This window comes from Passer domesticus, chromosome 7 (genome assembly GCF_036417665.1).
Source record: "Passer domesticus isolate bPasDom1 chromosome 7, bPasDom1.hap1, whole genome shotgun sequence".
NCBI lineage: Eukaryota > Metazoa > Chordata > Aves > Passeriformes > Passeridae > Passer > Passer domesticus.
This window is the reverse complement of record NC_087480.1, coordinates 1,049,375-1,074,232: the sequence shown is the minus strand read 5'-3', so window position 1 is coordinate 1,074,232 and position 24,858 is coordinate 1,049,375. Positions and strand designations below refer to the sequence as shown.

At 52.6% G+C, this 24,858-nt stretch overlaps 1 protein-coding gene and 1 long non-coding RNA gene across 3 annotated transcripts in view; both read right to left on the bottom strand.

Moving 5' to 3' along the window:
• The window catches only part of LOC135304226 (uncharacterized), a 90,466-nt gene extending 75,175 nt beyond the window's left edge, over positions 1–15,291 (bottom strand). The window contains exon 1 of the long non-coding RNA XR_010365635.1: positions 15,163–15,291. This is a non-coding gene — a long non-coding RNA (uncharacterized LOC135304226). The remainder of the gene's footprint in view (positions 1–15,162) is intronic.
• An 874-nt stretch (positions 15,292–16,165) lies between these two features.
• Positions 16,166–24,858, bottom strand: part of PCDH19 (protocadherin 19) — a 59,873-nt gene continuing 51,180 nt past the window's right edge. For both annotated transcript variants that reach the window (XM_064426467.1, XM_064426468.1), the window contains exon 5: positions 16,166–21,043. In XM_064426467.1, coding sequence (XP_064282537.1) covers positions 20,469–21,043 — 575 coding nt within the window. In that variant the 3' untranslated portion in view covers positions 16,166–20,468. The remainder of the gene's footprint in view (positions 21,044–24,858) is intronic.

Below are 24,858 nucleotides of genomic sequence, written 5' to 3'. Positions count from 1 at the left end.
CCTCACAGCCACGTTCAGAGGGCACCAGAATTTCCCCATCTCCTTTCCCCTGTGAACCCTGCAGGGTTTGCATTGCATGAAAGAGAAAATAAGAGGAAAAATATATGGCTTGCTGCATAATCCAAGCAGAAAAACTACATACACAGAGCACACAAATCATCTAATTCAGGGCTTTGTTTGCAGGAGTTTAATATTCATAATGCACCTATTTTTATATTAGTGCTACCCATGAATATAAGTGAATAATTGCAGCTGATTAAAGACGAAAAAGAAAGGAAATGTTAACACTGAGACAAACAAACACTGACTGTGTGATAAATAGAAACACTCAAGGATTTAATTCCCTGCATAAGAGGTGGGAGGGGGCAGTGAGAGCAGAGAGCTCCTATCACAGAATTCCTCAGAACTGATTGCAGCTCGTGCTCCTGGTTGCACCTCCTGACAAATAATTTACAGTGCTAGTGTGGTTTTTGCTGCCCAAATGGTCTCAGCCCAGTGTAATACTGGAAGTTTGTCTTTCCCTGTCAACCACAAGACTGAAATTGTGTGCTCCCTTCCACTGGTGGTTCGTGTACAGCTAAACTGGGCAGGCTGGGGAGAGCAGTGCCCAGGGGATGGGAGCACTGGGAAAAAGTCCCTCTCACTCCTCCTCCCCATGCAGCTGTCCCTCATGCTCACACCTTGGCACGGGGAGGGTCTCTGTTCTCCATGGCACCACTAAAATGCACAAAGTCTCTTTGTCAAGCAGCAGCCTTGAAAAAATACAACTGATTTTCTGACTTCTGGTCAGATTTTACACCAAATTTAACACCTTACATGTCGTGCCCAAAATAGAGCCTCTAAGAGCATAAGGTATGTGTTGTTAAGGTTTATTTTATTATACAATATTATAGCCATTCGGGGTAGATTGTATCCCCTGGCAGTCTCAGAAAAGTTTTTTCCTTGTATTCATTAGAAGGAAAATAAAGTGCTTGCAAAAACTGGGAAATCCCCGATTTCAGTTAAATGGAGTGCATTTCAGGGACTTCACCTTCAAGAAGGCAGCAAGATAATTTACATTCTGACCTAGATTTCTAACCCAAATGTATTTGCCTGAATGGGAAATGACATTTCATTTGCTATGGGGTTCTATTTATTTAATTAATTATCAAAGAAAAAGGATGGAAGGAAAGGCTTTCCCTCTCAGATTTCTACCAAAGAGCTGGGAAGAGATGAGACTAATTCTCTGGTCACACATAAGTGGGGGAAGATTGGCCACTGTGTGATGCCCAAGCCAAAAATCTGTGCTGAAGCTCAGGTTCTGGGTCAGTCAGTGCTCAGCCCATGGGCACCCTCTGCTCTGCTCCGTGTGGCAGCAGAGCTCAGATGACAATGGCAAAGCCCAAAGATCTTTGGGGTCATACAAGACACTTCACAAATGTTTCCAGAAAGCTGGAGTCCCAGAGTGTGAAATCAAGGGGTTGGGGTGTAGGAAAAATACTGTCTCCTTCTAGGAAAAATACTATCCCCATCTATGGGAGAGTCCATGGAACAGCTCAGCAGGACCCTCGAGCACTGAACAGTTTACCCTCACAGCCTGGGAGCTCCTGGGTTTCTTTCCCAGCTAATTCAGTGCTGAGAAGGGAGCACAGATGCTGCTTTGCAGGATGGGAGAGAGCAGCAGCCAGCGAGAGGCAGAGAGAGGAGTCCTGGTGACCCCGAGCCTCCTGCAGGCACCTCCTGAGCCTTGCCCCCATGTTCCCCTCACTCGTGGCATTGCCAGTGCACACATAGACACCCAATCCACCCAGAGCAGCACTGCACAGCCCAGGGCTCCTGTTTCACCCGGGAATCTCCCCTGCATCTCTTCTCCCTCTGTTTCTGATGGAGTCCTTCTGAGTCAGGCGATTTCCTGCTCGGGAGGAGCGAGGGCAGCAGCAGATCTGAGTCAGACAGCCTCAGGACCCTCCAGCAAGGCTCTTTGAAGCTCCTCACCTAACAGACTCTGCAAAAGGCACGGAAGGAGGGAGACAGAGCCTAATATTGCACCACAGAGCTAATCACCATGAGAGCAAAGTCTTTGTGCACCGTGAAGTGCAGGTCAAAACTCGAGTGCTGTCAACAACTCCTTGTTCTGACACAAACAGATGCTCATCACAGAGTGATAGATGAGTGGAAAAAGCAGGAGAAATTGACATAATCACACAGCAGCACCTTTAAATATGAGTGTGCTAAGATAAAACCTGCCCCTGCCCTCCACCTGCGTGCTGGCAGCTCCCTGCAATAGTTATGCCTGGTACATGACAAAAACCAAGTCATTAGCTCTCTATTTGCCGGCAGCCGATGCCTGACCTGCGGAATTCATCTGCCTAAGAGGTTTATTTTCTCTACTTCACTGCTGGCAGTTTCATCTTTCACCAGGCTCACGTTTCTCCACCCTCCGAGCTCAGCACGGTCCCACCTAGGCCAGGAGAAGCTCAGGAAGATTTCCCAGTGAAATGCCTGAATGGCACCTTATTCCTTCCCTCTCGCTGGGGACCTGCTCCCTGGCTGCATGAGCAGCCTCCAGCACCATTCCAGAGCCACTGGGAGATAAAATCTCCCTTTTGGCAGCCCTGGGTGACTCTGGGCACAGGGGGCATAACAAGAGTGGCGAGTCTGTGCTCCCAGGAGCTCCCATTGCTCCCAGCCCTTTGTCCTGCTGCTTGATGCTCACTGGCCACCTGCCTTCCTCCCCAGCCTTTTGGAGAGGGTTCTTTGCTTCCCTTTGCTGCTGTCCCTGCCCCACACCGTCCGTGCCATGGTGAGCCCAGCCTGACCTCTGAAAGGAGCCAGCAAAGCCACAGGGACACGGCCTGGCAGGGACATGGCTAGGCAGGAGGCAAAGAGTGGCTCTCGCATGATAAAGACAAATAAAACAAACAGAGCAGAAGAAAAATGTGAAAATGAGCCTGACGTTCATTATGGGAAATATTCATACAGCGGAGGCTGCTCGTAAATTATCCAGGAGCTGCTGGATGAGAAGGGCAGCGAGCCTGGCAGTGTTTCCTGCTGCATGCCCGGGCTCCAGGAGCAGCAGGGCTGTGTGGGTGGCCGTGCCCACCACCCTCCCTGTGCTCCAAGGGCCTGACCACGCAGCAAAGGCTCTGTCTGGGAGGTGAGACAGGCTCAGAGCATCCCTCAGCCCCAGCCAGCCCAGGTCACGAGCGGCTGTAAGTGTGCCTGGCAGCTCTGTCTGTCAGGGTGCATCACTCTCTCTCTGGAGCCATAAGTGTCTCTGCAGAGCCCAGTGCCACCTCCTTCTGCCCTACTGCTGCCTCCACAAGGGCTCCAGCCCCACTGCTGCCAGGGATAATGCTGCTGCCAGTGCCTGTGCCCAGCACAGCCCTGCCAGGCTGGCTCCAGCTGCCCAGCATCCCCCAGGATGCAGAGCCCCAGCAAGAGGAGGGTTTGTGGCACAGGTCTGCTCCCACACCTGCAGCCCATCCTGGGAGTCAGAGCGACTCTGCTCAAGCCACGTGCTCCTGCTCTGTGCTAAGGACAGGAGACAAGACTTTCCATGGGCAGAAACCCAGCACACGAAAATAGATGATTCTCTGTTCAACCTGCAGACTGTGGATGTCGTTAAGGGAATGAATTGCCCCCAGCCACCCTGTGCCCTCCTGGCCCCAGCCCACTGAGGTGTTTGTGGGAACGCTCACTGCCTGGCTCACCTGATGCATCCCAAAACACCAACCTGCTCCAGGGAAAACCACGGGGCTGAATTACCCATGGAAATGAGCTGCACACACTGCTCCCAGAGCCAGGCTCCCTCCGAGACAGCCCTGTCTGCAGGACCTGCCCAGCCGTGACCCTGCCAGCCCCACTGCCCCGGCCGGGCGTGGAGGTGAGGCTGCTGCAGGAGATAACTGCTCTGGGAAGCTGCTTTACCCACAGGGAGCACTCGCATACAAAAAGGCTTGCAAAAAGCTGGTGTAAAGAAGCTCCTTACTGCGGCAGCTCCAGTGTAACGTGTACCCCGACATACATCTGCTAAGACCTGGCAGTGGGAGGTTTACTTTTTCCCTATGTTATTTTTTACCTCCCTCTGGTCCTTGATTTACCCTGCATGGGAGGATTTGTACATTCCAAAGAGCTTACAAAACTCTTTGTGGAAGAGTGCAAAAGAAGGGTAAAGCAGCACTGATATTTGCCGTGGGCTGGAGAGGGGTGAGGGAAGGCAGGCCAGGGGTGAAGAAGGGAGTGTGAGAGAAGTCCAAGGGGATGCTGGCCACACAAGCAGCTCCATCCCAGTTCCCCTCCCACCCTCGCAGTGCCTGTGCTGGACCGAAGGCAGGACACACTGGGGGATGTCTGGGAAAAGCATCACCTTGGCTGGCCGAGCCTGCAGCTGTGGCTCGCCCAGCGTGGGCTCACACCCTGTGTGCTCCAGGGACCTGGCAGGGACAGGCAGCTCATCCCTGGCCTTGGCCAGCACAGCACTTCCCAGGCAGGCAAGGACAGCGGGGCCAAGCGCCCTCGAGGATTTTGGCTCTGCTTCCCAGCACCACTCACAGGGACACAGCTGTGGCACTGGGAATCTGCCGCAGAACCCCCGGAGTCAGCAGGAAGGGCAGTGCAGGGGCAGCCTGTCCCCAGCCCGAACACTGCCCAGTTAGCACATCCTCGCTCCCATTCCCACTCTGCTGGCACCTTCTCCCCAGGCCCCCGGTGCTGCTCTCGCCCTGCTCCAACCAGGGAGCCGCTGCACACAGACAGGCAGTGAAACCCAAACACCATCTTGCCCAGATGCTGACACTGGGTGATCAAAGCCTTGCTGAGAGGAGCGGCTCCCCGTGAACTTGTGGGGAAGCACTTAGCCCAATTTCCTGAGGAAACGAGGCTGCTTGAGTCACAACTGTTAGTCACAGTGCCTAATGAGTTCTGAGCCCCTTGGCCAAGTGCAAACAGAAACTGGCTGGAAGGGGAGTCCAGGAGGTGCCACATTCCGAGGGGCTTTGGGGGGATGCAGAGGGGGGGATGCAGGAACCACCTCACATTACGAGGGGCTTTGGGGGGCATGCAGGAACCACCTCTGAGGCTGAGCACTGCCAGGACTCCACGCTGACCTACACCAGAGCCCCGAAGGGAAGCTCATCCAGGTGGAACACCCACAGCCCCCCTGAAGCCCCCAGAGCCCCCCTGAAGCCCCCAGAGCCCCCCTTTCCTGCCGGAGCATCCCTGAGGAGCAGGGACACCAGCACGGCCGTGTCTCGCCCGAGGGGCAGGCAGCAGGAGAAGCCTCCGTGCCCAGTGAGGAGTTTGCTCTGCTCCAGCCCACAGTTTGCTGATTTATGTTTAAAACACAGACAATTAAATTACACGGGAGCTGATGGCGCTAAATGCATAAAGGCACTGAGATGCCAGGCCTCATCGGGTTGCCATGTAAATCACCATGGTTAGGCTGCTCACTGAGAGCACGAACAGCAGGGCTGAGCAGGCATCACCCAAAACCCCTGCCAGCAGCAGACCCAGGGCCACTTCGGGACAATGTGCAAGCATGGAGGGACACGACGGATGGGCTGGCATGGGGGCTTGACCCATCAGGGGGTTTTGTTTTGGGGGTTACACCCCAGGTCAGAGCACACGGGAGGGAGAGCCAGACTCCAGCAATTTACACACCCAGCAATGCAGGTTCCAGTGAACTCAAATCAATACAAATAAAGGAAGAATAAGAAGAGACATTGCAAGGACAGATGGGAAAGAAGTAGAAAGCTACTCTGCTAGGGAAAAAGCACAATGCTGCTGAGCTCCAGGCAGTTCCACGGAGGTTTAGGGTGTTATGGGGCAGGTTTAGGGTGCCAACCCACTCCACTGCTCACCCTGCTCTTAGCTGGTAGGCTGCTGAGCTGAGTCAAGCAGCTGAACCAGCAAAAACCCCAAACCTACAAAATCCAGCCCCATGGGATGACAGAGCCAGGCTGCTCCAGAGGCAGACAGCCCCATCCCACAGAGCAGTGCAGCTGGCTCAGCACAGGGCTGGGCAGCACACTGCCTTCCACATCGGATCCTCTGCAGATCACAATCCAAGCCACATCAGGATTTTCTCCTGCAGGGAAATTCTTGCTCCTCTCCAGCCTGGGAAACACCTACAGATGTGCCAGTGACCTGAGTGCTGCCTCAGAAACAGCCCAGAAGCCAAAAAAGTTGAGAACGTTTTCTTCAGTGCCCTTTCTTAGCAGCTCTGAGCACTGGACTTTTGCTTCTCATTAATTAACTCATTGTTAATTAACGAGCAGCATTCCTGGCATGTGTCAATGAAGAGGAGCTGAGTGCAGTGGTGGGGAAGGCATGGGAGAATGGGAGAGGGGGAAGGCATGGGAGAGCAGGGGAGTGGGGGAAGGCATGGGAGAGCAGGGGAGCAGCTCCTCTCAGCAGATTTTCACAGCAGGAGTGACGGAAGGCACGGAGCTTTGGGGATTTCTCTGGAAACATTAGTGCTGCCAAAGGTCACCCATTTCTGTGAGAGCTCCACAATTCAAACAAGCAGCCCTTGCAAGCCAATTAGCAGCAAATGTGACAGATCTGGATTTTATTTATGTAGCATCCAGCAAACAAAAGCAGATTCCAGCCCCATCTAACAGGGACACAGAGCCTGGCAGGGCCACGTGCTGGGTGCCTTGGCCTGCTCCTTGCACTCAGCACGTCCCCATGGGTGTCAGGTCTTCCACAGCACCACAGGCTGTGGCAGAAAGAACACCCCACCAATTACCACCAGCGCCACAATGAGTAAATTTAAACTGGAAGGAAAGGAAACCCTTTTCCACGCAGAGCACAATGACATGGCACTGTTTATTACCACCAGATGTTGCGGCAGCCAAGGGCACGAGCTGCTCCAAAAGAGACAACACACAAACAGGGGAGTGGATCAGCTGGCCAGCAGGCCTGGCTGCCATCCCTGGCTCGGGGCATCCCGTGTCTCTCCCTGCTGGAAGGCAGCAGGCTCTGCTGCAGGAAAGCTGTTTCCAAGACCTTCTCCCAGAACGTGCTACTGGCTGAGCACAGAGCTGAGCCCTGGCCTGGCCTGGCACCCTCTGCTCACGGGTGGCAAGGTGCTAAAGAGCAAACCTGGAGTCAGTGGCACCCTGACAGAGCTGGGAAGTGCTCCAGCTGTGCTCTGCAGGGCAGCTGTTTGAGGGAGGGTTCGGATCCAGCCTCAGCTGAGCTCTCCTGCTTGGGGGCAGCCACCTGCAGAGCTTTTTTTAGTTTGAAATCAGTGTACTGCACAAGTCAGCCCATCTTCACAGGCTCATCAGGGGCCCTGCAGCATTTCACACACAGGGCTGGAATCCCCCTGGACAACAGGGCAGGAGCCCATCTGTCCCCAGCAGCCCTGGCAGGCCATGGAGGGCACAGCAGTGCCCCACCCCAAACTCCTCCACACCTGAGGACGAGGAAAACCACTCCATCCCCTTTATCACCAGCCCAAACCCAAGTGCTGCTGCTCTGTCCACGCCGGGAGAGGTGCAGCAACAAAAGCACATGGTGCTGCTGGATTAATCACTGCCACTCACTGGAGAGGTTCACACACACATCAGCCCAGCAGGAGCAGTGCCGAGCTTTGTCACTGCAGAAGTACTTTTCAAATATACATATAACAAACCTAACATCAAAGATCCTGAAAGAGAAACTTCTTTCAGATGATATCCCAGGCTCAGCGTCTACAGAGCACAAACAGAAGGGATGAATGATGCTGGAAACAACAAAGAGAAGTAAATTGTCTCCTCTGGATGAACTCAAGCTTAAAATCTCAAAAAGGAACTTGTCTTGCTTTTGTCTCGGCTGAAAATCCACCTCCTGCCTGGACAATACATGGCTATTCAGCAGGCAAGAGGCAGCCAGAGAGCTGGGCTGGAGCCTGGGCAGGCTCTGTTCACTGCCCCAGAGCTCACCAGGGGAACAACTGAACCTGAGCGTGTGCTTTGCTTGGCCTATTCACACCCCCATCATATTAATGTAATGCATTAATTAACAGCAGCAGGTCACCCTCTGAGGAGCCTTTCATTCAGTGATAACAATTCCATTAATGCTCATCTGCACCCCCAGAACCAAGTTACACAGGGCTCTTGTCTGTCCTTTGAGGTGATTGAACAGAGGCTGGGTTGAAGTGGGCATTGCAGGGCAGCCCTCCAACCCTCCTGGAGGGCTCACACAGAAAATGCCCAGAGCCAGCTGGAGCAGCTCGGAGCCCTCCCTACAAACCTCTGGTGCTGCAGTCCCTAGAGGTGGCAGGAGGGGCACAGCAGCAGGGACCACGGCCCCTGGGCAGCAGGACAAGGGGCAGCAGGAGCACAGAGGGCACCCAGCTGCCGTGTGTCACCCAAGGAGAGGCACCCCAGCCCCTGCAGGAACTGCTGGCTCGCCGTTTCACAAGCCAGCATTAATATTTATTGCAGCATGTTCACAATTGTAAAGATCTTCATTTAAAATGTTTTGTGCCTCACACCCTGTCAGCAGGGAAAGCACTATAAGGCAGAAAGCAGGCTTGCAGGCTCTAATGCAAAGTGATGGCTCCAGCTTCAGAAGGCAAGCCTATTTCCAGCAGGAACATCTGCTCTCGGTGTGGAAAGCGGGTACCTAGTCGAGGAGACTGGGAGCAGATGGAACAGGAAAGTTTCTCCTCCTCTTGTCACAGACCTACAGCAAGCGAGGTTCACCACCCATCCCCGTGCTCCCCTCTCCTCTTGCTCCAAAGCTGTACCACGGAGCAGGGGGTGCCAGAAACACTAATTGTTCACTGCAGCAAGGCTATCCCAGGTTAAACCCAGTGCCAGAAACCACGCTGCTGCTGGCAAGGCAGCTCCCCGTGTCTCAGCAGCCTGCAGAGCCACAGCCAGGCTGGGGAGGAGATCTCAGACCGCGGGGAAGGTGAGAACTGTCAGCGCATCAGGAGGAGGGAGGAGGAGAGCCTGAGCTGAACCAGGCAAGGGAAAGGTGACAGGGCTGTGAAGCAAAATAAAGATTAAGGTGGAAAAGTGAGAAGAACTTAACGCTAAGATCTGTTAAACCTCCCTCTTGCAAAGTCTTATGCAGGTGCTTAACTTTGCAGGCTGAGAGTAATCCAATTTAAGTCTCGGCAGGATTTAACAACTTTAATTCAGGGGAATTAATGATAGTGCGCAAAGTTAAGCGCACGCTTACTGGGTAAAACAGTGTGAGAAAGGCTCCTTAGGAGACAAAGCTTCGTGACTTGGAACTTTTAGAAGTGGAAAAAAACACCATCAAATATATCGAGAAATAATCTTGCGCCGGGTTGGAAGAAGTGTTTGATGTGACCTAAAAGTCTCTTCCATCTCTGACTTCTATTAGTCTGTGACAAGACTTAAAAGGTCAGCCAGTCCACCCCTTTGCTAATGCAGGATTATTCCCCTCAGCACAGTGCCTGTTACTTTGCCCAGTCCAGTTTTAAATGAAAAGCCTTGCAAAACTTCCTCTTCCCCAGGACCATTATCCTCCCAATTCTAATGTGTTTCTTTTTGTCAATAGTTCTGTCAGTATAATGAAATCCTCACTGTGCTAAATTGCTAAAAAAGATCTAAAAGTCGAATCTTCTTCTAATATGACATGAAAGTGCTGGTATAAAAATAGGATTGTATTAGCGATTCTCCACTGTATTGTATTAACATCCTATTTCACTTAAGGGAGGCAGGACTGAATTATCTGCGGATTCCTCCAGCCACTACTCTTACAGAGCTGTGTATTTGGGGTTCAGAGCTGCATGACTTCCCATTAAAGCAATACAATAAAACCCTCTGCGGCATGCAAAATGCTGAGGCAAGCGTTTGGGGCACGTGCCAAGCACGGAGCCCAACCCTGGACTCCTTGCACCCAAGCAAAGCCCGCAGGCTCTGCAAAGCAGGGATGTGGAAAGCAGTGTGGGAAGGCCAGCGGCAAAACACGAGGCCCCAGGGGTGGGAAAGAGGGCAGACAGGAGGCTAGGGAGATGGCAGAGTGAAAATATCCGTTGTGAGGCGCGGTGCGGTCGGAGCCCAGCCCAGGTGAGAGGGGGGAAGAGCTGGCAGCAGAGCCTTTGCCTCCTCACTACAACAAAACCGGGCACCTGTAGCCAATTTGGACAGCATGCCAAGAAACCCAGTTGCCAGGAAGGGGTCTGATGCCCACATCACTCTCCAAGGAACAAAGGTCCTGGCATCCTTCAGGAGGGGTGGGGAGAAGCACAGGAGAGCTGGGGAGCAGCACGGAGGCAGTGGCTGGGCAGGCAGAAGCCAGAGGTGAGGTTGGAGATCTTTCAGCATGGCCCTGGCTCAGCAGAGGCCGTGCACAGCCTCTGCCCCTGCTCAGTGACAGCTACACACAGCTCCTTCCCTGCTGCACTGGCCTCTGGACACGCTGTCCAGCAAGGAACTTCCTACAGCCTGTTTCTTCCAGGATCCAGCAGCGGCTAATAGACATTTCTGCATTACCTTGCAATAAAACTCAACACCAGCACAGCCCCGTTTTCCCAAAAACCAAGTCTGAATACTCTGAAGGCCCCCAAGCTCCAGTGAAGCTGTGGGGAGCATCCCATTTACCAGGAATCTGGGGGGAAAAAAAAAATGGTTTCATCTTGTTTCAGCCCACTTCCAGTCGCTACTCTCAGCATGTTCTGCAGCCATGCCCTCCCTGGGATTTACTGGGGCTTATTTTCCCAACACATGCTCCTTCATTGCTATTCTTTTTCTTCTTTTCCCTTTTTTTTTTTTTTTTCTTTTTTTGTGTGAACTGCATAGCAGAAAGCTATTGAGCAGAAAGCCAGTGGGAAGCCACAGCTATTGTATCTCTGGTTTAGTTCCTTATCTGCTGAGGGGTCCTTTTGTGATTGTGTTGTGGAAGGACACGGAGACAGCGCCTTTTATCACCAGCACAGCATCTCTGGAATGAAAGGAGAGGCAGCGGGGATGCAGATGTGACGTTCAAGTATAAAAATCCACCATATGGTAAAGATTGCTTCAGCTACAGTCTGGTCAAGATGTTGACACTTTGGTTATGAAAAGCAATATGTATCTCTCTCCTGGTGGTTTCTGTTCAAATTAAATGTTTTGTATCAGGCAGAGAACTAATAAAGAGCCAGGTTTTCCCTCGACAGAGGACTAGTAACAAATATGGAGTAATGTGAAAGCTGACTTGAAAATTACTATTCCCAAAGACGCAATAAATGTAGAGATAAGATTTGCTTAGAGGACTCGAATGAGATAAATGCTAAAGGTGCTGCTGGTGGGAAGAGAGTCCAGGGGGAGCGAGCAAAAGTGAAAAAGGCGCATTTAAGAAACACAGTCTGACCTGTCAATGTTTCTGTTAGCACTGAATACCTCCCGGACACGGGCACTGCTTCAGCCTCCCAAGCCCTCCTCCTTCCACCGCTCAGCACAACCAAAGGACCGGGAAAAGAAAAAAGAAAAGGTATCTGGGTGTGAAGGACGGAGCGTTCGAGCAGGAAGCAGCCTCGGTCGGGGCTCTGGGCAGGGATGCGATGGCCAGCAGGTGTGGGCATGGGTAGGGAGGGCAGGGAGCTGCCGGGGATCTGCTCTGCGGGCACTGCCAGGGGCACACAGGGATGGAAATGGGAAACGCGGTGCAGAAACAGCGCCGAGCCATCCGAGGCTGCTCCTCCGACTAACAGCCCCGTGGAGGCACAGCGATTCAGGCTCAGGCTAAAATCAACTTCTCCCATCAAATATTGAGCAGCCCGAATGTGCTCCCGAGGCTGGCCCAGGGCTGCGAGCCGGGCGGGCACGATCCCGCATCCCCCGTGCCTAATGCGAGCTAACAGCAGCGCCGATGACTTATTTAACAGCAGATCAAGAAACACCCCAGCTCTCTTCGGAGACTTCAAAAGCAGCTGAACACCAGCGGTACCGCCCGATAAAGACACAGCTTTGCTGCACCATCTGCCTCGGGGGATCTTCCCTCGCCGGCAGCGGGGAGGGAGAGAGCCCAGCGGAGGTGGGCACAGCCCCGCCGAGGTGGGCACAGCCCCGCCGAGGTGGGCACAGCCCCGCCGAGGTGGGCACAGCCCCGCCACCACCCAGCCCAGCACTGCCGAGGGACCCAGGGTGACCCTTGCCCTGACAGGGGCAGCATCCTGCTCGTGGCTGTCCAGCCAGCCCCCGTCACCTTCAAGGAGGTGGATGAATTTACTATAGCTGCAAGAAGGAATTAAAAACTAAATACAAAAACAACAAAATATATATACATATTAAAATAGGAAAAAATTCTTTTTTTATGCCTGGGAGACCCTCTCAGAATAGCTGGGAATGTCAATGCTGGCCAGCTTCCCTCTGCCAGCAGCCAGGGAGGAGGCACTGCAGGAATCAGAGCTGCTCTAAGGTTTGGGGACTGGGACTAACGATGGAGGAGGGATGGTGGAGAGCCAGAGCTCAACTCTAGCTGAGCAAAGCTCCTGCCTCACCCAGCCACTGTTGTGCTGTGCTTCACACAGCACAGAGGTGGAGAGTGAACCACAGGAAGGCAAATGGCAGCAGGTTGGAGGCTTCTCACTGGAATTTAGAGCTGGAGACTCGATCCCTTTTCTCAGTCCCAAGCACAGGGCTGGAGCAGGAAGAACCAGAGTTCTCTAATGGAGACCTTGGGACTCGCTGGCTGAGCAAGGAAAGAATGTCCTCCATCAATAGATGACACGTCCCATTGGGAAGCAGGGAACCTGAGTTCCATGGCCAAGGTCTCTAGCCCAGGCTGAGGTTGATCGGAGATTTGTTATTGATTCACTGTGGCCAGAATTTCATCCTGTGATTTAAACCTAACTCCTCCAAAGAGAATAAGATCAATGTTACAGAGAATCAAATACGTAAAGAACAGCCTTTGAGCTGGTGTGCAGCAGACACAGAGAGGGGAGTTTAGAAAAAAAGGTTCTTTCCTTATCAGGAGAGATAGGAATGAAAGAAAAAAAGGAACCTGGAGAATGTTGTTTGTTCATTTTCCCTTTCTCAGTCAAAACAACCCTGCTGCTGCCTGCTCTCCTCATGGGCACAGAGGGAGAGGAGCAGGGAGTCTGATTCTGACATTCATGATTCTCACACCCACCAAGGCTGGCACAGGTGAGGGCCACAGGCAGTCCCTGCCCCTGTTACCTCCACGCTTGGGGGTATGAGCTCCCACCAGCCAGCCTCCATTCCTCCTGCCTGGGAAGCTGAAAACCCTCACACTAAGCTTCTCTCTTGGAGGTTTTATTATCATAATTCCTTTTTATTTTTGCCTTGGAAGACAATTTATCACCCTCAGGCAGCGTAGATTGGCCTCTGCCAAGGCTGATGATCTGCTTCTGTGCCATTTTCCCCAAAGCACAGAGCACTTGGAGCTTCTCGTGTCCTAAAGCTTTGCAAGGATCAGCCTGGTGTTTGACCCTCTGCTGCCATCCCAGCCACCTTCCCTTGCCCTGGCCAGGAGCACCTGCCAGCACCACCACGGCAGAGGCTTCTGCAGGCAGCCACCCCCTGCCCATTATTTAACTGCAACCCAGAGACAATTTTTCTTGGGAAAAGCTTTTAAGCTTGATCAGTGATGGGGTTAATATTGTTTGCCCTGTGTCTCAATTTTTTATCTGTATTAATGGAAACTGCCAGGGCTGGGTTTTCCACAGCAGCACCACAGTGCTGCCTTCTTGGGCTGTTTTATTTTCCAGGCTGGGCTGCAGTGACTGATCACTCTGCAGCACAGCACACCACAGCCATGTCCCCACAGAAGCTGCCCAGACACCCCTGCCAGCGGCGTGGTGGCTGCCCCAAAGGCCAGGGTTTGTCCCCAAAGAGCCATCCCTGCTGCAGGGCCGCGTGTGGCAGCAGAGGTGAGCTCTGCAATTGTGCACCTGCTGTGTTTGTTCTGCCACGGCTCTTTGGGGACGCTCGCTTACATCACGCTCAGAAGGAAAGGACAACCACACAAAACAAAAAACAGCTGCAAGTTAAACAAGGGGAGGCCCGCTGGGGCTGTTGGATGCTGGTTCCTGCTCAAGGCAAGCAGGCAGCTGGTCTAGCACCAGACACGGGAGCAGAACCTGGATCCAGACAACACAAAAGCAGAACAGGGACCATCACTTGCCCCTCTGGGCCCACGACAAGCCCTGAGCAGAGTCCTGCCTCAAACAGAGATATGTTATATATGTTTTTGCTCTATGCTTTCATGCCTTTGATTCCTCCAATTTATTTATTCTTGTCTTTGTGGGCTTAACAGTCAGAGTGTACAATAAGTCATTGCTTCTTAATCCAATTTGGCTCTATATAGCTATTCCAGTTTAACATCAAACGTAATATAGAATAATGTCCAGAAGAAACAGGAACGAGATCCACGGCTCTGAAGCTTGCCTGCTTTCTTTGCTAATTTATCTCTCACTGGCTTCACAAGCTGGTCCTCACACTGAGCCCCTCACTCCAGGGGCACAGCAGGGTGAGGGGTCTCTACCTCGGGGTGCCCTACAGCACCCCTAGAAGCTCTGTCCACGGGCAAGGACAGCCAGCCCCCTGCCCAGCCCCAGAGCCCTCTTCTGGGCAGGCGGGAGCTCAGGGGACCCGCGATGGATGCCGCCGGTCCCTAGAGCAGCTCCGGTATCAGCGGCGGCACAGAACAGACCCACGCACAGCCCTGGCCACAGCCCCCGGTGCCAGGCACTGCCAGGGCTCGCTGCACCCCGGCATCCTTCCCCCGCTCCCCGCACCGAGATCCAGCGCATCCCGGGGCCAGCGGCTCCAGGCGCTCAGCCCCTGCCCGGACAGCCAGCCTCGGCACGGGGGGACAGGGACACCGGCCCGGGGACACGGCTGCAGCCTGCCATCGCCAATCCCCCAGCCAGCACAGCGACGGGAGGGAGGCGACCAAATCAGGAGCAAACGCAGCACCCGCGGGTCCGGCAGGCTGCGGGTGGGATGCTGAGGAAAACCTGTCTGGGATGCCACGAGAAAAAAAAAAAAAACCTTCTGTCTAGGACGCCACGAGAAAAACCTTCTGTCTGGGATGCTGAGGAAAACCTTCTGTCTGGGGGGTTTCAGCCCCAGCTCATCTCCCAGCCGGCCCATGCCATCCCCGCACTGGGGCTGTGCAATGCCCCCGCTCAGCCCGGGCACCCCCAGCCCGCTGCCCCTGCCCCAGGGCAGCTCCCCGGGCAGCTCCTCCCCCGACAGGCTCAGCTCCTACCTGGCAGCCGAGCCCACGGCGCTGGCACAGCCCCGGCTCCAGTCCTTGGCACAGGCAGGGTCCCAGGCTGGGGATGCTGCAGCAGCCCGGCCCCTCCTCGGGCACAGTGCTGCTCCTGCAGCACCGCTGCTGCCCAGCCCGGCTCCAACCACCTCCTCAAACAAAGAGCAGCCTCCCTCCCACAGGCTGGATTACCTCCTTTTACCCACCTGCCAAATGACTCACGAGTGAGGGTGCAAACACGCTGCAGGTGCTGGCTGTGAACAACTATCTGTGCTCTCCGTGCCAGCACACACACCTGGCACAAGGCTGACCCCAGGCCGGTCTGATCCTGCTGGTTTGAAGGGATGGGGCCTCACCCAGGTGTGGTTACCCACAGCTGACCTCTGCTCCTGGGTGTCCCTGTCAGGCAGGATGATGCTCGGTGTGCAGCTCAAGCATCTTCCACACCAGGGAAAGGGCTTCCCAACCACTGCTCTTGTTCCAGCTCCACCTTGGTGTCACCCTGACTGAGCTGAGACCTTGTGGGAGCATTTAGCCTGGCAGCCACAAAGTGCTTGGATGCTCTGTGTGTAAATGAGGTCCATGAACCAGTTAATCCAGAGGCAGGGGATGCTCCTCACCATCTCCTCCAAAGCACCTTCCTGAAAAACGACAGAAAATAAAATGTTCTCTGCCATGCCTCAGTGGAGAAGTGTGGGTTGGAGGCGTTTCCTACCTGTGCTCGCCCCTCTCACAGCCGTGTTTCCCTTGCAGGTGAAGGTGGCAGTGCAGATGACCAGCACTGTGCCCCGTTTCAGGGGGGTCAGAGCCTGCCTGTCCCAGCTGATCACCACTGGGGATGGTGGTGACCCCTCCTCAGGACCAGGAAAGTTCTGCCCGAGGTTTGCAGCCTCTTGGGTGCCAAAGCTGACCAGCCATGGGACAGCGACAAGGCTGGGGTGGCACCCAGCCGTGCAGGACCAGCACCTGGGGCCCACCAAAGCAAACCCTCTGAGGCATATTTAACCAAACACTTACTTTCCATTTTATTCAATAATTGCTTTAATACTAAAATGCATTAGATGCTCAAAGCAGAGAAAAGAAAATCACATTTAGGTGGAAAACAAAGTTCTCATCAGATGAAAAAATCCCAATGTGGCAGGTACACCATTTGGAAACAGAATCATAATAATTTAATAAAGCTGCTTTATCATCTTCATAAAATAGACAGAATGGTGATTCTTCTTTTTTTTTTTCCTTTTTCCATTTTGTTGTTTACAATGATTCAATCACTGTGAAAATGTACATAACATACATATCAGCATATACAACGATTTATTCTTCATATACTCGGCAACGGAGACACCATGACGAGACGTACCGCGCTCGGTGCCGCGCCGCGGCTGCTGCTGGGGCCGGCCTCTGGGAGGGGTCTGGAGACCCTACCCCAGCTCAGATCAGCTGAGCAGAGCCAGTTTTTGAGAGGAGGGGGTCTGCAGGCTCCAGCCCAGCTCAGATCAGCTGAGCAGAGCCAGTTTTTGAGAGGAGGGGGTCTGCAGGCTCCAGCCCAGCTCAGATCAGCTGAACATCAGCTGGCACCAGCAGAGCTCCTCTCAGCCTCGCAGGGCTGGCAGCGGGGGCGGCAGGGCTGATCCCCGGCGGGTACCACAGCTCACAGGTTGGACCAGAGATCACCCAGAGCTGCAAGAGCAGCTGTAGCAACAAGACCATCAGTTTTCCCCAATGACAGACAAATGTGTTTCCATTCAAAATTAGATTTTTTTTTTCTCTCCCTCACCCCCACCCCCCCACCCCGAAGAATAATTTCAACATATTCATCAGACAGTGTGTTCTTCACAAAAGCAACTCATTTCCTGTTTGGAAAAATAAAAATTAAAAAAAGAGGAATTCACTTTTGCACAAAGTGTGATCCACAGGCCACCTCCAGCTCACAACAAACAGGGAACAGCAACAACCTCAGCAGACAGTGCTTGGGGGGGTTTTTCCAGCCATCAGTTGTGCCCCCCAGCCCTCCACCACCCCTCCCAGCACAGCCCTGCAGCCTCGAGGGTGGGAAAGGCCAGGGGCTCCCGAGGGAGCAGGGCAGAGCTCAGCCCCTGGCCCCAGCCCCAGAGCTGCTCCAGATGGGGTCCTCGTCATGCTCGGGGGAGAATCGTCGGTGCTTGCTGCTCTCCTGCATTAACAGGAGCAGAGCAAGTTTGCCTGAAGGAAACCAACAGATCCCAGCGATTTTTCCTAAACCAAATCTGAGGACAGGTTTAAGTTATTAAAAAGCGCAATAATTACATCTGGAACCCTTCCAAAAAGCCTTCCTGCCCGCCCAGCAGCTCAGAACATTTTTTGCATGGCCAGTTTCGATGCAAGTAGGAAAAAACCAAGGGACTGCAATTTGCCCAGGAGCCTGAACTCATCTCGAGTGACACAGAGGGACGGTGACAGGAGTACCAAAATGCTCTGGAGAGGGCCAAGGCAGCAAAGCCAGGGCAGCTCTCTGGGTCTCCCCCTGGCCCTGCACAGCAAGGCCATACCAGGGAAGGGCCCCTCGCTCACATCCCCCACTGCAGCCCGGGTCAGCCCAGAAAACTGGTGTTTAAATGATTTTCTTGGAGGCATAAGGGTTTACTGACCTCTTTAATGCCCCCTTTTAATACAGAATTATTTCACATTCTTTCTCGGCTGTGCTTTTATTCAGAGTGGCAAGGAACGTTTCCTCTGGGTAAATTAGAGAAATGTTTCTATTTTTTCTTTTTTTTTACCCTCTCTTCCTTTTCAGTTAGCATCTATTTTTCATCCAAAACACAAGGCTGGTGGTGGCAGCTCCACGGGCAGGGGGCAATGCTTGGCAGGAATTAGCAGCCAGCACTTTTCCAGAGCTGGGGATGGTGCTGGGGCACCTGGGGGTCCCCAGGGGCCATGGGGAAGCTGGGTCTCCTCCTGGCAGGGGCGTGGGGTGATGCTGGGGCCACATGGAAGCCCAGAGCACCTGACAGACAGGGCAAGGCAGGGTCTGTCTCTCAGCAAACACACGGGAGAAGTTCTGCCCCCACCCAAAAAAACCCTCCCAGAGCTGACAAAACCAGGAAACATCAGAATAAACTCAGCTTAACAGTCACAGAACACCCAGCTACTGCAACAGCCCCGAGCCAGTCCCTCTCCTCTTTGCTTGTGTTATAATAAAACACACATTTGGGGAAAAAAACCAGAAATCAATGACAGCAGTAACAGTACACAGGCAGGAAACACAGCGGGAACAGAAACAACATATCCCTGAAGAATGGGCTCAGAATCCAGAAGAGGGGAGAAACCCCCAGTTTGCTTTCTGGAGGGATGCAAGACATCATGTTAACACATGGGATGGGAGCTCAATGAGGTAGTCATCACACCAGTGAGGGAAGCATCACAAATTTCATTAGACAACTGTTTTCTTGTTGATTCTTTCCCAATTCCTGGCTCTAGCAAGTGGCAGGGGGAACAGGCTGACTCTGGACCTGTCTCAGACCAGCTGTGGCTTCAGGCAAGATCAATCTGCCCTGAAGAAATAAATGGCTGGAGTTTAATTTTATTTTGAGGATAATAACAACTGGAACTTGTTTTCTTGCTATTTTTCATTTAAATAAATCAAGTAACAAATACTTTATCATGATATGTAGACCTAGAAAGTCTCTTTCTCTAGAAACCACTAATTTCAACTTGCTGGTACAGCAAACATTGGCAAGAGCTATATATTTTTCCTTCCATAATCGATTTTAAACTCTAGGAAACATTATTGAGGGTAGGAAAAATCCGTTCAGTGAAGGGTTAATAATAATAGCAAAAATAATAATAATAATAATAATAATACACTAACTGAAATCCTCCTACCTTACTCATACCTCACTGAGGAATCTTCACTGCAAGAGAGCAGAGAGCTGTGGAATCCCTTCCCTCTCTCCCTTCTACAAAATGGCTATTAAAGTAGCTCAATTTTCAATTCAATTTTACATGAGTAGATTTGTACCCACACAAAAAAGTCCTTAATTATGAGAAAAAATAAAGAATTGCTTTAATTTTTTCTCCATTAAGAAGGCACATTAATTGAATTAGTAGCGTTGTTACATATCACCTGTCTGCCCCTAAATTAACATCACTATTGCTCATTCCATACCTATTTATGATGCAGGGATAGAAAGAAATCAGAAGGGTCCAAAACCCAAGCCATGATGTCATACCCACATACACCCTCTTGGTGCAATCATGGCTAGGAAACGCTGACTGGGAAGTGTGTGTGTCTAATTGAGAAGGTAATTTAGATCTCTTAAAATAATTCCATCTCTTTGACTTGGAAATGACTGGAGGAGAGGGATAGCTAAATCTGGGAACTGGAAAAAAACCAAAATAACCAACTTGTGGAAAAAAAAAACCTTTCCATGCATTGCCTTGAAATTATGCAAAAGAAACGGGTAAGGGGAAAAGTTCAGCACAGTGCATCCGACAATTGCAATCCAGGCAGGATTTTCCCAAAAACGCCTTCCCATAATTCCCTGTCATTTTCCTGCAGGAGCCGGGGAGGCTGCAGGCAATGGTGGGGGCTGGAGAAGCGCTTGCTCCACCGGGGCTGCAAACTGCAGGTTCCCCAAAGTTTAAGTGAGATGATTGTGATTTATATTTTTTTTATTCCTTTTTTTTTTAGCCTGAAAGCCTTTTGCCATCACTAGACATACAGTAATTTGCAATATCAAATACAATAATAGTACAGATAAGTATGTGACAGCAAAAGGATTCATAAATGCAGGGGTGTCCATAGCAAAACACCAACACCTTAAAAGACAAACAACCTCGTGCTGAGTGAATTTGAACTGAAACTCACCCGACTGTCACTTTGAACAGTCCCACACAAGAAACAGCCGCTACTTTGTCCAGACTACAAAACCGCCGGGGTGCTCACTAAAGATGTCCGAATAAGGAATTGGCCACTCAATTCTCTCCAGGAATGGAAATTTATCTTCGTTTTGAGATACAAAAATATATAAACTCCGAGGAGGGGGTACCGAGCGCTCCTGAGGACTGGGGGGGTCTGGCCTCTGCCCCCGCCACCCTCCCGGCCAAAGCGCAGGGCTGCACACCCCTGCCGCCCTCAGACACGTGGGATTGTCACACTAACGATAGCTTCGTTTATAAACAATACATTTAGGGAAAGCTTTTAAATACAGCAATCTGTGAACCATTGGTAAGCGATAAAAACAATCTGCGCTGGGAGTCGTGCGGTCCCTCATCCTCATCCTCCTCCTCATCCTCGTCCTCATCCTGGTCTCGCCGAGTGCTGCTCAGAGGACGATGTCCTTTAGTCTCCGTGCGCCGGGCGAGTCCTTTTCCCGGCGTTCCTGCAGGAGCGGGTTGCCCTCGTGCCCGCTGCTCTCGCTGTCCGCGCCTCGAGGCTCTGCCTCCGAGGGCCGGGAAGGGCCAGTGTTCCCAAAGGGCTCCCGGCTGCCGGCGCAGTGCCCGGCACCGTAGGGCTTGCCGGACAAGGGGCTCTTCAGGTGCAGGGGCGAGGTGACGGGGCTGACGGCCTCGCAGCCGTTGCCGGCCTCGCGGACGGCGCCGCTCACCTTGGGGCTGCAGGCGGCCGAGTCCACCGTTCTTTTGCCTTTGGGGTTGGCGGGCCGCTCCTCGGCCGGGGGCTCGCTGCCCTCCTTGCCGAAGGTGGCGAAGGTCCTTTTGGCGCCGCAGTCCGCGTAAGGCTCCGCGTCCACCGCCGTGGCCTCGATGGACAGGGCGATGACGTTCCTGCCGTGCTCGGGGGACTTGGCGCGGCTGGGCACGGCGCCGCGCGGCATCCAGCACCTGTCCGAGTGGCCCAGGATGCGGCACTCCTCCCGGCAGTGGAAGCCCTCGCTCTGCTCTGCGGGGAGAAAGCACAAGGCACGGTGAACGCGGAGCCCGGCCGGGCGTGCCCACAGCGAGCTGGATTTGTGCCTTGCCCCCCTCCCAGGCACAGGGGATCCTACCCCAGACCTCAAACAGCCATCGGTTTCAAGGCCCTGCAGAGTGCAGTTTAATCTCCAATCGGTTGTGTGTCACCTGCCACCACCAGAACAGGAGCCCGGAGAAGGAGTGACGGCAGCAAATCCATCACAACAGGGCCGTCCATGTGTCAAGCCCTCAGAGCCACTGGTTCCTGGGTTTAGTGACCAGTGTTAAAAGCCACCATGTTTTAAGCTCGGTTTGACGTGACATTTAAGCTTGACTTTTTGCAAGGCGGGGAAAGGAACAGAGGAAGGAAAGAAAAGGGGGAGGGGGAAGGTTCTATGTGCTTCTGCTGTGTATGTGTGTTTTAACTTGTTGCTTAATCCCCACTGACCTCTCACACAACAGAGGCTTTATAAATCTCCAAGATTGTCCACTCCACTGAAGATTAAATGTGTCATTCCCAGTACTGGGCCTTTATTCATACAGGAGCAATAAAGATTCCTTCTCTGGACTTGGGGCTGTCGTCCCAACACCACTTTACAGTGCTGAAATATGGACTGGTGGTTTAACCCTTCCCAAGGACCTGGGTGCCCAGGGCCTGCATGCATTCCTGCACTGTCAGTCATTCCCAGAGGACTGCACAGCTTCACCTCCACATCACAGATGGACAAACCCAGGCTCGGGGAAGCAGCCAGGCTCAGCCAAGTGCGAAGCTGGAAATCAAATTCAGCAGTTTCACCATGCCCAGCCTTTGCTGAGCATCCGACCGTGGCTCCCGCCGAACACCGCAGGATCCTGGCTGCTTTTCAGGCTCGGCTTTTTCCTTCATTTGATAAGAGCTGCTAATTGCAGCTGCCCTCATAAAGCACAGCCCTTCCCCACGCCAAGACGCGGCTCCTTCCTCCCCTAACCCACTCTGGGAGCAGCACTACAGCTCCACTGCCGTCACCCCTGTGAGCCCAGGCTGGGCCGGGGCCGGGCTGAGGATGGAAGGTGCAGCTCAGCCCGGGGTTCCTTCCCTTCCGCCTGCAAACCGCCCATTCTGACGCTCTGTACATCTGTGTGCATAACCTCCGCTCCTCAGACACATTGGTATTTCCACCACATGCGAGCACTAGGGCGGCTGATAAAAATTCTCAGCACATAACACAATGCACCAAAATATGAGCAGCTTAACACTTACAGAGAATAAACGAGTAAAAGGCAGACCTTAAAAAAAAAGAAGAGAAAAAACACCAAGAAAGGGGTTTTTTTAAAAAAAGAGAAGAAGGCAATTAATTGAAAAATATATGGGTAAAACATCAGCTTTTTCTCTACATCAGAGCAGCAACCCAGTGATGTGGAGCACAGGGCTGGGTGGAGGGGAGGAGGTCTGGGTTTTGGCAGCTGCCTTTACAGCAGCTTGAGAGAAGGATGCCCTGAGCCCTACACACAGAACCAGCACTGAGCTCTAAAAGCCCATGATCTTATACTTTGATTCTGTTAATTTCAAGTACTTGAGCAAAATAGAAAGGAAAAAAAAAAAAGAAAAATTGCCCAGAAAATATTGCTGTCTCCCTATTTATCCACAGCTTAACTTCAAAAGGGTGCTACAGGCATACAAAGTTGTGTAGTCTGGCTGTGATAGCAGAGGACTTGGTGATGGCTGGAGGGGCTACAGAAATATCTTGGATTCTCATCCCGATGAGACACTGATTTATTGTGCTGTGTGACCTTGGGCGTGTTGCTGGAGCACACATCACTTCAGTCTCTCCACAAACATGAAAAGCTGGATCTGTGAGCGTGCTGGGCTGGCTGGTCAGCTGCTGGGAGCTGCTTCTCCTCACCTTCCCTGCCCAGCAGCACAGCTCAGCCCCGAATCCATGGGACTGCCACAGCCAAACCTCACTGCAGAGGGGGCACAGGCAGGTTTGTCTTGCCTTGACCCATTATTTCCAACTGGCACATTTTACAGCTAGAAACAATTGGAGGACTTATCTGATTACCACAAGTGGATATTCCTCAAAGCCTAGAAAGGCACCTGTGCTTTAAGAGCAGCTCAGCAAAGGGCACTGGCCTGGTGCCTCTCTGCCAGGGAGATAATCAGCTTTGGACATTCCAATGCTTGTCTGGAACCTGCAGCAGCTGAAATGCAGGGAGGAAAGGAGCTGAGAAGCATTACATGAAATTGGACTGTTTCAATCTTTTGTATGAGGAAGGGAATGCTAACAAGTCTCAAAGAGGCCAGGCTGGCAGGCAGAGGGGCACAAGTCACCATCATCCACAGACCTCAGACAACAGGTAGCTCCATGGCACATTCTGTCACTCTGCTTCTGTGCTCAGCACACATCTCAGCTTTGAGACCACGGCCTGCAGCCAGAACCATCCTGCTCTCAGGGACAACATGTGTCCAGGCTGCCCAGAGCAGCCCTGAGCTGGCAGCAGACACAAGGACCAGCACAGAGCCCCCAGCAGCAGCCTCTCCAACAAGGCAGAACGGGCATCTTCAGCTACCCACCCATCACTGTCTTAGCCCTCCAGCTGGTACAAAACACTATTTTTACGCCTCAAGCAAGGCCTGCTGATACACACATTCCTCTGCTGTCCCAGATCCAAAGGCAAGCTCAGCAGGGTCTGAGCTCCTCCTGTGGCTGACCCCAGGGCTGATCCCTGCATCCTGCTCCTGCTCCAAGCAGAGGCAGGCAGGGAGCTGCTGGGCACGCTCCTGGTGCTCCCCTTTGCAGCTCAGTCTGACTCACCCAGCCTTGATGGCACCCAGGACAGTCATTCACGCTCACATTCACATTACTGTACTGTTCTGTCTCGTTCTTCACCACTTTAACAATCAGAAATAGAACAACAGGAAATTCTTTTACAGCCCTAGACCTGTCCTAGTCAGTACAACTGTTACAGTCTGCAGGGACAAAATGTTCTGGATGCACAGAGCATGGGACTGAGAACACCATGGCCCAGGGCATGACCTGGGTTACACTTTTGAAGGAGCTGAGGACACTGCACACACCGAGGGGATAGCTCTGTTGTCAGTCAGGATGTGGGGACATCCGTGGTGGCACCAGTTGGCCCAGGGACACACTGAGCAGCTCACCTGAGGGCAAGTGCCCTACACAGGAGCTGCTGTACCAGAGATGTGCATGTCCCACTGCAGCAATATCCGTGCTCCAGCCAGACTGCCCTCACCCAGCACACATCCAGAACCTTGTTTCAGAGCACCTCAGGGCAGGGTCACTTTTAAAACATTCCCCAGGTACAAAACATCCTGGCAGAAACCTTTTCATCAAAAGGTGAGCAGTTATCCTGAAGTCAGACTTGGCAGGAAAAATGCCATTATTAAACATAAGCTCTTGCATAGCAAATATGAAATAACATAATATCCACAGCCACCTCTGGAATAAATATGTTCCTCAACAAGTAAAGCAAAATCCACGTTAAGCCCCAGATTTCAAATCAGAGCTCTACTTGCAACTCAGAAGACCAGCACAAAGGCAAGTGCTGTGGTCTCAGCCAGGCAGCAGCTGCCGAGGACCAGCAGCTGCAGGAAGACCTGGTGGGAGAGACAAAAATCCCCCAGGCAAGACCCTCAGCACTTCCCAATCCCACCATGCAAGCTCTTGGCTGGAAGAACAGGGACACAGGATGGATGGATGGATGGATGGATGGATGGATGGATGGATGGATGGATGGATGATGGATGGATGGATGGATGGATGGATGGATGGATGGATGGATGATGGATGGATGATGGATGGA